General features: G+C 36.2%; 1 protein-coding gene across 4 annotated transcripts; it reads right to left on the bottom strand.

Moving 5' to 3' along the window:
- Positions 1 to 10,594: 10,594 nt before the first annotated feature.
- LOC113301824 (pentatricopeptide repeat-containing protein At2g21090-like) lies at positions 10,595 to 15,753 on the bottom strand. Of its 4 annotated transcripts, none has more exons than XM_026550653.1 (7): positions 13,712 to 15,753; positions 13,472 to 13,586; positions 12,705 to 12,778; positions 12,323 to 12,423; positions 11,557 to 11,630; positions 11,232 to 11,478; positions 10,595 to 10,933 (listed from the first exon to the last, which is right to left on the bottom strand). In XM_026550653.1, the coding sequence occupies exon 1, from the start codon at positions 15,655 to 15,657 to the stop codon at positions 13,915 to 13,917; it is 1,743 nt and encodes a 580-aa protein (XP_026406438.1). In that variant the 5' UTR covers positions 15,658 to 15,753; the 3' UTR covers positions 10,595 to 10,933; positions 11,232 to 11,478; positions 11,557 to 11,630; positions 12,323 to 12,423; positions 12,705 to 12,778; positions 13,472 to 13,586; positions 13,712 to 13,914. The 4 variants fall into 4 exon arrangements, with proteins under 4 accessions (XP_026406438.1, XP_026406441.1, XP_026406437.1 ...); XM_026550656.1 differs by having other exon boundaries at positions 13,671 to 15,753; XM_026550652.1 differs by having other exon boundaries at positions 13,472 to 15,753.
- Between the last annotated feature and the right edge of the window lie 736 nt (positions 15,754 to 16,489).

The raw sequence follows: 16,489 nt of genomic DNA on the forward strand, positions 1-16,489 counted from the left end.
GATTCATTCTATCTTTCATCACTATTTGCATAGAGACATGTAATAGACTTAATCTTTGTAAACAAAAGTTCATCCTATCTTCCATCAATTATTTGCATAATGACATAATAGGGTTAGCTTTTGTTGTCAAAAGTTTATTCTATCTTTTATCAATATTTGCATAATGACATATAATAGACTTAACTTTTGAGCATATATGGGACAATCATAGTTCATGGACGCAGAAACACATATCCCATAACAAGTTGCAATATATAGAACCATAAAGATTAATACTACAAAAACATCTTCCAAATAAACTTTAGAATTTAAATAAATAAATCTAAAAATATTGCAAGATGAAAACCGTCGGCAATAGCTATGTGTACTCACAATAATTGCTATTCCAAACCATAGTTATCCTTTTTAAAACATAAGAATAAATTCTCATAAGAAGTTTCCTAGACATTAAGAGAAATCAACTCAAAGAACAACAAAACCAATCACACGTTAAAATCAGAGTTTGTGCTCAAAATCTTCACGGTTTTCAAGACCTTTAAGCTTGTGACTGACAGCAATCTTGATGAGAATATGCATAATATCATGATGCACCAGGATTGAGTTTGTCAGCATGAAAAATGGTTATTTTCTTCTTTACTTCGAACTCTAAGTAAATAGAATTATCAACAAAATCTTCCGGCAAATCCCAAGAACAAAGAGGAGAATCCATTCTTGATAAACAAAAACCTGGAGTATGTGTACTAAAACAAAAGGTTTTGGTATTTAAATGGTTTCTCAGAGAAACAAATTTTAGGGTTTCCAAAGATGGTCTGTGACATGCAACATGGGTACCCGTACGAACACAAACTTGACCCATAGCCGGAAAAAAAACAAGCAGCAAAAACATAAAACAAGAAAACTGTTTATACATCAACGTTTTGCTATGTGAATGATTTCACAAAATTTAGCTCAATAAATTTTACACTCTCACCAGAGAAAAATTTAGAGCATAAGGGTAGCATTTTGGCATAACAAAATTTAAAAAAGAAATTAAAAATCAAAAGCTTGACAAAACTAAACTCAAATACTTATGCAAAAATGTTTGTGAATGATAATCCAGCTAAGAACGATAAGAAAATAGGTAGAGAATCAGAACACATTTTTCCATCAAGTATACCTGATCATATCTCACTCAACAAGATTTTTGTGAGTGAGATTTCAACGTTGTGATTAATTAGCACAAGTATGAGCCTTGAGCTCATCAAATGAATGTTATTTTCGGTTAAACCACTTTCTCCTAATCTTTAGAGGAAAACCGTTTTGATGCGAAAAGTTATCATAAAACTTACTATCATCAAAATACGACGCATAATATGGATTCTTACCATAAGAATTTTGACTAGAGGCAATTGACAGCCTGTTGATGATTTCTTTATATCCTTTAATTATCAGATTTAGGTTGTCTCCCATAACTCCATATTTGCTTCCTTCTTCTGAAACTTTTTTCACATCAAGAACAACATTATCTCCCTTTTTAACTGAATAAGATCCTTGATCTCTTCTTGGACGACTTGTGTTAAAATTACTGTTGTTCTTTTGAATGTTTTGAAAGTGGGAAAGAGTGAGCACATAATCCCTAGAAGGGGTGCCCAGAAGGAATAACATTTAACTTTAAACAAATCATGATCAAAATTCGGAAAACAATACATGTTTTCCCTAAAATCAAAGTGACTAAGTCACTGGAAATGCACAAACAATGTATATTGACAAACTCCTTCTTCAAACAATGTACTATATTGAGTGTCGACCAATTCCTTACACACTTTATTAGTTTATATTAGTGTCAAATTCCACAATAAATGAAGGAGCGTATCCTATATACCACACGTGGAAATGCTCATTTCCCATAACAATTCATAGTGACAAACATTACAAGTCCTTTCCAATTCATGGAAAGATTCAAAGAATCAACAGAACAACCATAATACAAACTAAACAATGTATGAAATGCACAAACAGACAATGCATGAGTTTGTAAAACATAAACCTTTGTAAAAGAAACAACAATGGTTTCAAAAGAGTTAAAAGTATTCCCACCTCTTTTGATGACAAGCCACGCCTACCTCGAGATCCACGATCCACTAGTGCATCCTTTGAATCGATCGTTGTTAATATAGACTAACTGTTAATCACACAAGAAGTCTAAGAATCTAGCCAAAAGGCTCACACAAGGGTCATAACATAATTCATACAAGTTCCAGTTATAATCTAAGTGAACTATCTAATGGTTCTACGCCCATTTATGATTTTACACCTTTTTATTATCTATCTTAGCACATCTAAAGTTTACTAATTCAATTATATTGTTTCTATAGTTTATTATCTAAGTCTTATGATGATATACAACTTTGTATAAGGGACCAAAGGCTAACTCGGTCCACAAGAGGTTCAAAATATCCATTTACGAAAACAGAGTTCATCCTAGTCAACTAACAGTCAAGGTCTAAGTCCAAGTCAAAGGTCAGGTACAGTCTAACTAGTCAACAGACGAGGTCTGGTCAAGGGTCAAGTCAGGTCCTGGTCTACTGAGTCAAACCGACTCGACTCTAGTTAACAAGAGTATCTCGACTCAGTCAGATTAACTGAGTCATCTAAGGTTAAATCAGTCAGACTGACTAAGTTCAATCATACAAGCCAAAGGTTCTTACCCATCTGTAATTCTAACATCAGTTCAACTTCAATATATTTCATTACAGCAAAACATTCATTTCAAATTAAAACTCAAAATGATTTCCAAAGATAACAACCTACCTAGATCTACAGTTATTGGCTTCCATTAAGGCCACTGCTAAACAACACTACAACTACTCTCTTTCTCCCAATTCACTTTACATATACAACACCAGCAACTTCAGCTACCACTCAACATCACCACCTGCCATATTTCCACCACTACATATCCTGTAATCTCAATCTCAGCATAACCAATTTTATGCAACACTCAGTTCGACAACTCTAGTTCTACACATTAGAATTCCATCTAATTTCTTACACAAGCACCTACTGTACAACCCTGCCAACTTCATCATCTCACAGACAACACCAACATTTCTTTGCTACAAACAACCAATTCATCTAATCCTCAACTCCAACTCTGTACAACTCTCACAACATCAACACCTGCATCTCAGAATAACTCAACAGCACAGACCAACAGTCATCTTCAAAATCAACACAAAACCACCTCATCATTATATGCAATACCAGCCCAGTTCCATTTCAAAACAATATGACCTCCACATCAACCACAACTATAACCACAACCAACACCAATACACCTCACTGAAGTTTCATTCGACATGTCAATTCTAACCACTAATTACCAGATTAATCTCTTCTGCCTCAAAAGATATAACATTAACGGCTATATCATAAATCAATTAGTATAACAGACTTCAATCAACTAAAGAAAATATTACCTTAATTCCAATTCCAAGTGAAGTAGATAATCCTGATTCTTTAGTTTGTCAAAACAAACATCAATTCAGCATCAACATCAACTCAGTTACCTTTTTAATTAGCAGAATCAAACCCTAACTCCATCGACAGCTTCAGATCAACCACTACTTGAGCTTCTGTTCCAAAACTACAAACCTTGACTATCAAATTCGAGAGGATTATCAACCTTATGTCCTAATTATGGACAAATCCATCTTTATTCTCTTCCTTAAACCACTAATTTCATCTCCAACTTCCATCATAATCATCTTCTATTTCGAAATGAACAGGAAACCCTAACTCACTGATTCTTCATCACAAAAACTTCATATCGTTCAATTAAACATAAACCCATCTCAATTCTGTCTCATTCATCACTAATCGAACTTCTAAACAACCTTCTGAGAAAACCCTAATTCTAATTTACAGCAGCATCAACATCTCCTCTTCTTCTCAGAGCTAACCAATAAAACAACCACCAACATCAACCAATAATCAAACATCCCCACCTCTCTCTCGATCTAACAATCTCTTTATTTCAATAACTTGATTGACCAGGAGGTGAAGAACGGAGAGGAGGAAGAGAAAAGAATGAAGAAGAAGAAAGAGAAGGAAAATAAGTGAATGAGCTTATCTGCTCGATCGGTTTTGATAAGGAAAAAGACAATTGATAAATGCACCTACCCAAATTATATGGGAAGACAAGCGGTTATGATGAATAATGACAATTTTACTCTTCGTACATATCTGAAGATATCTTCTTTGTCTGGTGTCCGAATGACGCGTCCGAGTAGTCCATTTCGCATAACTTTTCGAGATCTATCCAGCGGTACTAATTTCGTATCTAGATCGTTGTTATATTAATTTCTATTAATTAATGTTCGTGTTAAACTAATCGAGTTATTATCTGTTAATACGTCTCTTTACTAGTCTAATAGCATTGACGAGCTTGAGGGTCCTTATATTCTCCCCACCTTGTATCATTGTCGTCCTCGAAAATCAAACCATCCTTATGGTCTTCAAAAACTCCCCACCTTGTAGAATAATCTTATCTCTTGTCTAAGTGCAAACAACAACAAACAAAGCATAAACCTACATGGCTTTCTACAACTAAAATTTGTGGCTTTACGTTCGACAAACTAGTTTCTGTTTCAAAAAAAATACAATGGTTCTAATTACGAGAGAAAATACTCTATAATAAAGTTTCTAAGTAAAATTTGGGATCTATCAGTCCACGAATAGAAGCAAGCTCTCATTTTACGAATGGTAATCCATGCATGTAGTTGCCCTGTCTAGGCTGATCAGAACTGACAATGCTTTCCTAGGGCCAAAAGACCACACAAGTATATCGGAATTACAAACCTCACTACTCTCCAGTGCTAGATTACTTAAGTGTTAAATAAATGAGACTAACTAATCTCTAGCTATGTAATAAAATTTCTAAACTATACTATAATTGGTTTCAACCTACAATTTTTACTTCATTACAATAAATCAAACAAATCAATCAATCAATCAAATAAATCTTTAAATTATTAATAGCTTTTAGTGATTAAGATTTATCTCACAACCCAACCCAGTACTAAACTAACCTAGTTCACTAACTGGCACTGGCTATTCTTATTGTTTCCCATATAAGATCTAATAGTGAGCTCTGATACCAACAGTGTAGCGCCCCCAAAGCTAGCAGCTGACTAATCCAAGAGATTAACTAAACAAAGAGGCACTAAGAATCTAAATCATTTACTTAAACAATCAATTAAGAAATCTGTTATAAAACTTAACCCAAAACTAACCCCGCTCAGAAATATATATACAAGAACTTCTCTCAAATGATACATATACAATAGTCATTTTGTTTGCAAATAGAATAAACAACATAATAAACATAGCAGAAGTTAACTAAATCACTGAGTCAACTCCTCGACGCTTTCGCCGTGCACTCTGATCTGTCTCTGAAACTGAAAGTGGGAAAGGGTGAGCACATCATTCCTAGAAGGGGTTCCTAGCAGGAATAATATTTAACATTAAAGAAATCATGATCAAAAGAAACAACAATGGTTTCTTAATACGATGGTACTGATGATCGGTTAGATTGTTTAACCTTGATTGGTAAACAAGCAATAACAAGAAAACGTAAAAAGGCCACTGGTGATGGTGATGAAAATGACACAAGTGTTGGATCATATGAAAAAGGGCCCTTATCGAATGAGAAGAGAACAAGTTTAAAGCTAGCAAGCCAACTTATAAAAAACCCAGCTCCCAAAGTAAGATGGAAAGAAGAGAGATGGAGTGGAAGGATGATAAAAATGTATATAATTGGTAAGACTGAAAGAAGCCTTGGAAATCCTTTTAGGATGTTTCGGGATATGACATAACAGTAACTTAAGGATGAAAAAATTGCTAAACAGACGTTCATGAACCTCCCAAACTCATCATCACTATTAAGCTTGTCCATTCTATTATTCTGTGTGTGTCTGCCCCTCAAGAATGAATGACTTGTTAATTGTAGCAAGGCATATGTCTAACCAAATTATTTTCTTTGCACTCTTTATAAACTGAATAACCGATTTTAGATTAGGCAGATATTTATGGGCAGATAAGGACTTGTCACCGATGGGACACAAACACCAAATTGAAGGAGGGACAGGAATCCGGCACCATGCACGGAAGGTGGTGGCTTAATAAATTCAGCTGGTAACGACAGCTTTATGATTCGGTAGTAGTACTATCTGATTGAGCAAGCTTCCTCCTATACGCAAGATTGGGGATCGAACCCTGTAATAGCATCAATCCCAGGCTAATATTCTTATGTGTAGTTTTTAGGGCACTGTTCTAAGTTATCAAAAAAAAATAAAAATAATAATAATAATGCTCAATTTTTCTCGACTACAAAACACCTGTATTTTTATTGTTTTAGTAGAAAATGAAGACTCATAATGCTATGTTTTGCTGGAGTTGCTTCTTGCTAAAACCCATGAAGAAAAGTACTAATACTAGCAACTTAGCTCCTCAAGTAAACACTCCATGTTTGCTTATGACTTGGCTCCTCGTTAACAACCTTCTTTGATTTCAGTCGTGACATCTTATAATTCTTTTGGATGATGCATCATTCTTATTTTATCTCTTCTCTCCATGCTTCAAGAAAAAAGAAGAAAAAATCTCTCTTCTTTCAACTTAAAATTAATTTTGAATATCAATACGTGTTCTTTTGTCATTGGCGGGGGACAAAGGGACAGGGGTATTCCATTAAGGATCTGGAGCCGCATATAGAGCAGATGTCATGACCGTACTATCATGAGTATGTCGTTAAGACAATTGAATTTCCTTCCATGTTATGAGATCAGATATGGACCAAGATTTGTGAATTGGAGTCTTTCTAATCATGCAAGCATGTGTATCGCGAGACTGCCGATTACCTTGCTAATCATGCTGCAACACCGACTTTAATTAACAACAATTTGATTAACCAAGTAAAAGTTATCTCAATCCAACTTGCCTAAAAGTAATTAATAATTCCTTGTTCAGTCTAGTTCGATTAGATTCCTTGGAGGATTCAATCAGCGAGACTGAAATTAGTCGTATGTTAATAATGTTATCTTCCAACCTAACCTGAAGGTTATATCATAAGCATTCATACTTATTGGATATAACAAGTTATGGCACGAATCATTTGCCACAAACAAACACACACACAAAAAAAAAAAAAAAAAAAAAAAAAAAACATACAAACAAAGAATACCAAAACCAGAACTCCAAAACAGAAATTCGGCAAACTTGATAGTGCAACTAAGGAACTAATATGGGTAAACACTGGCTCTAAAGTAAAACGTACGAAACACAAACCAAGTAAGCAAAAGTTACATCCAATCATCTTCCAATGTATTAAAACTTCATGTCTCTTCATTGAGGAGTTCTGTCGCCATTTGCTTCTCAACTCTTCACTGTGGCCATCTATAGAAGGTATCAGTTTCTTCTTTTACCTTCTTTTTTTCTGTTGCACCTGCAAAGAAAACAAATTGAGACTTGTCAAGCTAAACATAGTTATAGATGGTTGATTTTGTAACTACTACTAGAAATATTAAGTAGGGTGTAAGGTTGCAAGGCTCGTGGCAACGAAGAACGTGGTGAAAAATAGAGCTCTATAAAATCGAAGAAGAAACCCCAAATACTGATACATGAGCTGAAGACTTAAGAAAAAAACAAAAAAGGGACTTGCACCGATAAATAAGACTCACCTTGATGTCCACCGTTATCACCATTTCCATCATAGTAACCAGTAAGATGCACTTTACAACCAGTGCTCAATAGTTCAAAGACAATTTCGTCTTCCCCCTCATCAAACTCCAAATCTAAAGAAATAGATTCTCTCAAACTATTTCTGACAAACTTGCATATGAAGAATGGATTCTTACTCCCGACCTTAACCTGAACAGCACACCAATGTGTACTCAGTGCCCAGACATGACCCCAGCTAACTAAAGCTGCCTGCGATTACAAATATGTTCAAATATAAGACAGCATACAAATACATAAAACAAAGAAAATGGTTTCTCGAGTACCTGAGTAATATGAAGCTTTCCTAGCATCTTAACATGTCTGTATAAGTACGGTTTACCACATTCAAGTTCAACTCCTGCTTTTTCATACCAAGGACATAGGTATCAGTTCATTTTGATGGGAAAAAAAAAAGAAAAGAAAAAAAACTGTACAACAAAGAAGAAAGCAGAACTTTGTAGTATTAGTTTATAGCATAGATCTGCAGATGAGATTAAAGGTTATACCCCAAAAACCCATTAAGAGAATGTAGCTCTTAGAGCAACTGCAGTGGACGACTAAACCCAAATTTGGTGTCGAGTGGGCTGGCGTAATGGGACGGACCATCGATCAAAATTTGATCAAAGAGTTTGACCAAATTTGGTCGGCGATTAAGACCAAATCCAAATATAGTCGGGCGTTTATATAATGTCCGCCTACCCGACGGGCGTTGGTATAATGTCCGCCTGTAGCCGCGCGTTCGTAAAGTTAACGCCTGATGCAGGGCGTTGGTATAATGTCCGCCTGAATGGGGCGTTGGTATAATGTCCGCCTGAATGGGGCGTTGGTATAATCAACGTCTGGCATGGGGCGTTGGTATAATGTCCGCCTGGATGGGGCGTTGGTATAATTAACGCCGGACACCAAATTTGAATGGGGCGTTGATATAGTCATGAACCCAAATTTGAAAAGTTTACAAAACTTTGGTTGGGGCGTTGTCTTTATCAACGCCCCATTTTTTTTTTTTTTTGAACCCGGGCGAACGTATAATCTCCGTCCCATACACCAGGCGTTGCTATAGTTCACGCCCCATACAGGCGTTGTCTTTATCAACGCCCCATACCAGGCGTTATCTTTATCAACGCCCCATGCCAGGCGCAATCTTTATCTACGCTGGACGATGAAGCGGACTTTATATCAACGCGCGACCAAATTTACTCGTCACCCGCTACGTCACAGGACGGACTAAACCCAAATTTGATCTCTTTTTTTAATCTTTGGTCTTTAGTTATGCTCGCACCAGTGTGGACGCTCTTAACAGCGGAACCCACGATAAAGCCTCTTCTCTTTGTTGTTGAAGGTGATGGGTCAACAATGAAATGATGCTTACAAGGTCAATATTTGTCTATTTAAATAATGTCATTACTAATATTTATTGTCAGTTTTGGAAACTGAAACTGAACCAATTCCATCCCCAATCACTACCTCAACCTTTTCGAGTTCCCGAGAACATTCTTAAGAAGATGAATGAATCCGCTGAAAAGTCAAATCTCCTATGTTATCCTGAAGTTTTAATTTCCCTCCTGGTCAAACCTGACATAAAAAGTACCAAACGGTCCACATCTCTTTGTTGACCGGTATTAACCATTCCAAAGAATGGCTCTTTGTACGTAAACAACCAAGCTGTCAGTGCTTTGAGTCTTTGACCCCAGTAAAATGACTTCTTTGGTCCGCCACTGTTTGATCGTTTTTTAGCCCAGAACTCCACAATCATCTCACGTCATGTTCCTGTTAAGTTGGTTACTCTTTTCTTTTTTTCCTTGCCAGCACTTATCAAGGACTGATCAAATGAGAAAGCAAAAGCATGAATAAAATCATGTTAACTGTGAACTAATTAGATTAATTAAGTGGAACTTAATCTAAATACTCCCCATGTCCGTGTAATATAGGCGAAGAAGTAGGATTCTCTTGTAATAAAAAGATTCTTAATAAACTCATATTTTTTTTTAATTTATCCTTACTTAGTTCTATCTCACGTGTAAAATTAAATTATATGAAGCCAGCCCATTGTAAGAGTGCGGCCTTGCACCCTGCCCAGCTGGCTCCAAAGCCTAAATTAAGCTCAATAAAAGACATTACGCTGTTTGCAACCCTAATTTTTGCTTGTTTGCTCCCCTAAAAGAATATTTTATCCCCCAAACCAAATATTTGCACCCCCAACCCAAAAATTTAGGCTCCGCTACTACCCATGCATTATTAATAGGGTGTATGTGGAAAAAACAACTTTCAAACTGGAGCTCCGCCTATCCAACGGGAATACAATACGTAAAATGGTTCATTTGTCCAAATATTTTTAAAACATGGTTATACTGGACGAGTAAAAATTATTACGGGTGAAATGGACAAAAAAAAATAGCAAGGATGAAACTGGATTCATCCTAGCTTAAACTTAAAAAATAGCGAGAATGAAACTGGATGCATCCTGATGCAAATTAAAAATAAGAAAAAGTATTTGACAATGGGTAGAGTGAAACTGTTTACATCCTGACTATTTTTACATTTTTGTCCATTTAAACAGTATCAAAACCTAGATATCTTTTTCACCCAGAAATTATTGATTTTGGTCTTTTTTTCAAAACTCCCCATTTATAATAGGGACGGAGGGAATCCGTACAACATCAGTTTGATCATCCAAGTAAAAGTTATCTCAGTCCAACTTGACTGAAAATTAGCAGCTTCTTGTTCAATCTAGATGGGTTTGGTTCCAGAGAGACTGGAATTAATCGTACGTTATTTTTCAATCTGACCCGAAGGTTATATAAATAAATAAATAAATAAGACTACTACTTGAACAGGATAATAACATTCAAATAAATAAATTGTATACTACTTGATCCCGTAGAATGAAGCACAACTTTGTGTAAAGCTAATACCAGGACTCTCAAACAGAAATTTAACAAGCTTGACAGCCCAACAGACACAATTACAGCTTGATAACAGAGAAACCAAATAAGGTAAACAGTAACAGTGACTCTAAACAAACCATTCACCAACAAATCCAATCATCTTCCAACATGCTAAAACTTCAAATCTATCTTTATTTAGAGTTTGAGTCGCCATTTTTATTCTTCACTTCTTCATCGTGGCCATTTTAAGAAGGTACCGGTTCCTTCTTTTACTATTCTCTTTTCAACAACACCTGCAAAGAAAACAAATAAAGACCGTTTAAGCTCAACATGATTATATGGATAAATTGACTTTGCAACTAAGAGAAATATTATCATTTAGAAGTAAAAAGGTTTTATTTTTACTCTTTTTTGCTCTATTGAAGTAACAAGCACCAATTTAGCAGGCTTGTGACAGCGAAGAGCACGATGAGAAATAGAACTTCACAAAAACATATAATAAGCCCAAAATATCCATGCTTGATACTACACAGGACATGAGCTAAAGACTAGAGAAAAAAAAATGGATATGCACTGATAGCAATGACTCACCTTGATCTCTGCCATTACCATTTTTATCATGGTAACCAGTAAGATGCACTTTACAACCAGTGCTCAATAGTTCAAAAACAATGTCATCTTCCCCCTCATCAAACTCCAAATCTAAAGAAATTGACTCTATCAAACTATTTCTGACAAACTTGCATATAAGGATTGGGTTCTGACTCCCAACCTTAACCTGAACAGCACACCAATATGTACTCAATGCCCAGACATGACCCCAGCTAACTAAAGCTGCCTGCAATTACAAATATGTTCAAATATAAGACAACATACAAATACATACAACAAAAAAATGGTTTCTCAAGTAAAGTACCTGAGTAATATGAAGCTTTCCTAGCATCTTATCATGTCGGCATATGTACGGTTTACCACATTCAAGTTCAATTCCTGCTTTTTCATAGCAAGGACATAAGCATCAGATCATTATCGTGGGAAAAAACACACAGTACTAAATCAAGAAAAAAATAGAACTTTGCAATATTAGTTTGTAGACCAGAGAATAGGAGAAGAAAAGTTACCCCAGAAACCCATTTCTTAAAGAGACTGTTTGTTGTTGAAGGGATGGGTCAGCTATGATGCTTACAAGGTTACTCTTTATCTAGTTAAATAAGGTCATTACCTACATTTCTTGTAATTTTGGACACTAAACCAATTCCAACCTCCATTCAACTCCCTCAACCTTACTGAATTCTCAAGAACATTCTGGAGAAGAGGGATGCACTACTAAAAGGTCAAATCTCCTTTGTTATCCTGAACCCTATTTACTTCCCTCCTTGTCCTATCAGCAACTAATCTCCAACTCCAGGGCACTACTATTAAAAAAATTATTATCTACGTTTCTCAAAGAGCAACTTATCCGAAAGGAATAATAAACCCCTTTCGGTGATATATACTTTTTGCATTTTAGTCTATTATTTTAGACTGTCAAAAGCCAACTATGGAACGTGTCAGAGGGAAATTGGGAAACTTGAATTTACTTATAAACCACGTTTCATTAAGGGAAGGCATTTTAGATTGAAATAACTAGCAGCTTCTTATAAAGAGAGAGAGATAGATTGATAAAGGAAGTCGCTATGCACCATTTAAGACCACCTGAGGCCCACATGGAGAGCCAAGTCACTGACACGAACACCTGATCAGGATGAAGCACAGCACCCCCAGTCCTATTCCCTAGATGCCTCTGACAATCCAGAAGAAGAAAACATCTAAAGTCAGATAAATGGTCATATCTTTGCATTACATTGATCAAATAGGTGTAGTAGTACTATACACGAGGTTATTTATGATTTAGGTTAAAAAAAGGTTCCTAGTAACACTTGAGAGAGTATGGTCTTTCAGCAAGCCTTTAACTTACCCATCTCAATTAGTTACAATCTTACTGGTCATACTGCTTGAGTTGGTTCAAATATAAGACAACATACATATACATCCAACAAAAAAATGGTTTCTCAAGTAGACTACCTGAGTAATATGAAGCTTTCCTAGCATCTTATCATGTCGATATATGTACGGTTTACCGCATTCAAGTTCGATTCCTGCTTTTTCATAGCAAGGACATATGCATCAGATCATTTTCGTGAAAAAAATAAAAAAATAACAGTACTGAACAAGAAGAAAAATACTAGTTTATAGCTTAGACCAGAGAATATGAGAATAGAAGTTACCCAGAAACCCATTTCTTAAAGAGACTATTTGTTGTTGAAGGGATGGGTTACTCTTTATCAATTTAAATAAGTTCATTACCTACATTTATTGTCCATTTTGGAGACTAAACCAATTCCAACCTCCATTCAACTCCCTCAACCTTACCGAATTCCCAAGAACATTGTGGAGAAGAGAAATGCACCACTAAATGGTCAAATCTCCTTTGTTATCCTAAACCCTATTAACTTCCCTCCTAGTTCTATCAGCAACTAATCTCCAACTCAGGGTCACTACTACTAAAAAATCATTATCCACGTTTTTCAAATAACAGCTTATCCAAAAGGGATAATAAACCCATTTTGGTGATATATACTCTTGCAACTCAACATATTCTTAGACTGTCAAAAGCCAATTACGGAACGGTCAGAGGAACATTGGGAAAAGTGACTACTTGTAAACCACGATTCATTAAAGGAAGGCATTTTAGATTTAAATAACTAGTGGCTGCTTGACAGTGCTGGTAGAGAGGGAGAGATACATTAGTGAGGGCCAGGATGAAGATCCAAGTCACTGTTAAAGAATACCTGGGAGGCCTAGATGGAGATCCAAGTCACTGAAACTAAAGCCTGATCAGGATGAAGCACAGGGACTCCAGTCCTACTCCATATATGCCTTTGAAACTCCAGAAGAAGAAAACATCTAGAATAAGATAAATGGTCAAATACCTGTAGTACTGTTAATACGAGTTGGGTAAAATAAAGTCACCCGACAAAATTTATTTACTTGGTTAAAGAAGGTTCCTAGTCAATTAGCTACAATCTTACTGCTTGAGCTGGTTCAATTTCAGCCTCTCTGTATCTTCCAAACTTCCCAGTGGGCATGGGATGCCAATTAGTTGTGGTACTGAAGCAAATGAAGTTGTGACATCAAACAGCAATACCATCACAAGGGTGTCATCTGCATGTGAGCACTGTGGTTTGATAAAGGAGAGACATGAATGGTTACAAAAGCATAACTTAGATCGAGTTTAATAAGCAAAAAGTGCTTCATGCTCAAATGAATCTTTAGAGGATCCATATCCTGCCTCCATGTGGCTCACAAGTTCACTGGCTATATTATATATCTCTTCCATTTGACAGTGATATTTGTCTTTAGCCACGAACCCATGTCTCTGACTTCTGACCTCTATCCAACTATAAGCAACTTCTTTTTCCAAACTCCTCTCTTTCATAAGATTCCTTACTCGACGAGCATCATCCCACCTGCCAGTTGCAGCATAAATGTTGGATAAAGACACATATCTCCCACTATTTCGAGGTTCCAACTCAAATAAAGCTTCTGCAGCCTTCCTTGCAATATCCAAGTTTCCATGGACACGACATGCACCCAGAAGTGCAGCCCACATCCCACAACGATCCAATTTACTAGGTGCAGTCTCAACAAATTTCACTGCTTCCTCAAGTTTATTATTTCTTCCGAGCATATCTATCAGAAGAGCATAGTGTTCTGACCTTGGACGTACACCATATTTTCCCATTAGCTGAAAGATACGCTGTCCTTCCGATACTAAACCCATGTGGCTACAAGCAGATAAAGCACCAAGAAATGTGATATGATTTAACGGCATGTCACCCACTTCAGTCAGCCTCTCAAACACATCTAGTGACTTTTTTGCAAACCCATTCTGAGCAAGCCCAGTTACTAGTGAATTCCAAGAAACGATATCCTTATCTGGCATCTGATCAAACAGTATACTAGCCGATTTCATGTCTCCACTCTTTGAATACATGTCAATTAAAGCATTGAATGTGAATAAATTAAGCAATTCTCCTCTGCTACTACTCATTCTAATAATGTGCCCATGTATCTGCTTACCACTTCCAATAAGTGCTAGATCTGCACAAGCACTCATAACGCTAACAAACGTAAAGGCATTAGGTGCAACTCCCAGATCCTGCATGTTCTTAAAGAGATCCAATGCCTCCTCTCCATGCCCATTTTGAGCTAACCCGGCTATCAAAGCATTCCATGACACAGTATTCTTAACAGGGATCTGATCAAACACTGAACGAGCGTCCTCTAATCTAGATGCCAGTGCATAAGCAACAACCATCGAAGTCCATGACACAACATCCCTTTCTGGCATTTGGTTAAAAAGCAAACTCGACGAATCAGGGTCATAACATTTCCCATACGCGTCAATCAAGGCATTATACATAATGAGATTCATATCCAATCCCATTACACTTACAAGTCCATGAACCTGTCTTACCAACTCCAATTCTCCCAAACCCGTACAAGCAGTAACCACACCAACAAACGTATAATTATCGATTAACATAGCACCACTCTGACTATACATTTTCTTAAAAACATCTAATGCTTCTAAATGAAACCCATTTTTAGTCAAACCAGATATCATAGAATTATAACTAACAAGATTTGGGTTCGGCATTTTGTCGAACACTTCACGAGCTTTACCAAAAAACCCCAATTTGGAATACGCGAAGAAAATTGTATTCCAGGAATGAGAATTCTTTACTGGGGCATCATCAAAAGCACTTTCGGCACATTTGACTGAATTACATTTTGCATACATATCTATGAGACGATTAGCAAGGAATACGTTGAGATTAAGAGCTGTTTTAATGAGGTGTGAATGAAGGGTTCTCCCAAGTTTGATGTTTCTGGTTTTTATGCATTCGTCGATTATTGATGTGTATTGAGAAAATGAAGAATCGATGGCTTTGAGGGAGTTGGATATAGACATGATGCCGTTTTCCTCCCACGTATTCGTAATGGTGGAGTTGATCAGAGGAAAGGTGAGTTATAATTATTTAGCGGGAAAGGTAAAACATATAATGTAGAGAGGGTGCTAATATCTCAGCCCTCTAACTTTTTTGGGCACCACTTTGTCCAGCCCGCCGAACATTTAAGCTAATATCTCAGCTAATTTTTTTTTTGAAGCATGAAATTTTATTATCAAACTAGTGGGCTATTACAATAGAGTATTCGATACCTGAAGATTCGGATACAAATGGATCAGAATGCCAGGAAACTACAATATCTCAGCTAAATGTATGTTAAGGCAGCTTTACTTTTCTATGAACCCTTGACTCAATTATATAATGGGTTACAGAAAAACTTCTGAATCCTGATATGTAATTATACACCTGACAAAAATATGAGACGAGCAAGATAGTGTATTCAGTCAAATTCAGATTCAATGTTGCTGGGGTTATTAGATTGCTGCCTCTATTATTATTAAGGGGCTTCAAAACGATTGCAAAGAGACTTCGAAATCTTCGGTTCATTATGGTCAGTGTTGACAAAATTCATTCATTTGAAACAAAAAACAATATTCATCAGAAGTATATAGAAACCAGGGACGGGCCTAGCAATGGGCTAAAAGAGGTTATAGCCCGTCCCTAATTTTTGGGTAAAAAATTTTTAATATAGAAACTTAGGTTAAATTTTATATTTAGTCCACATATTAGTTGTATTTAGCTAATTGTATGTGATTTTTAGCCCATACTATGAGGTGATCAAAATTTAAATCATGTTTAAAGTAAATAATCTTTTTCCACTCACTACCTTTCTAC

This window comes from Papaver somniferum, chromosome 8 (genome assembly GCF_003573695.1).
Source record: "Papaver somniferum cultivar HN1 chromosome 8, ASM357369v1, whole genome shotgun sequence".
NCBI classification, from domain to species: Eukaryota; Viridiplantae; Streptophyta; class Magnoliopsida; order Ranunculales; family Papaveraceae; genus Papaver; species Papaver somniferum.

Bases quoted from the DNA above. Each gene is read 5' to 3' on its own strand.
- LOC113301824 (XM_026550653.1), bottom strand. From the start codon at position 15,657: ATGTCTATATCCAACTCCCTCAAAGCCATCGATTCTTCATTTTCTCAA.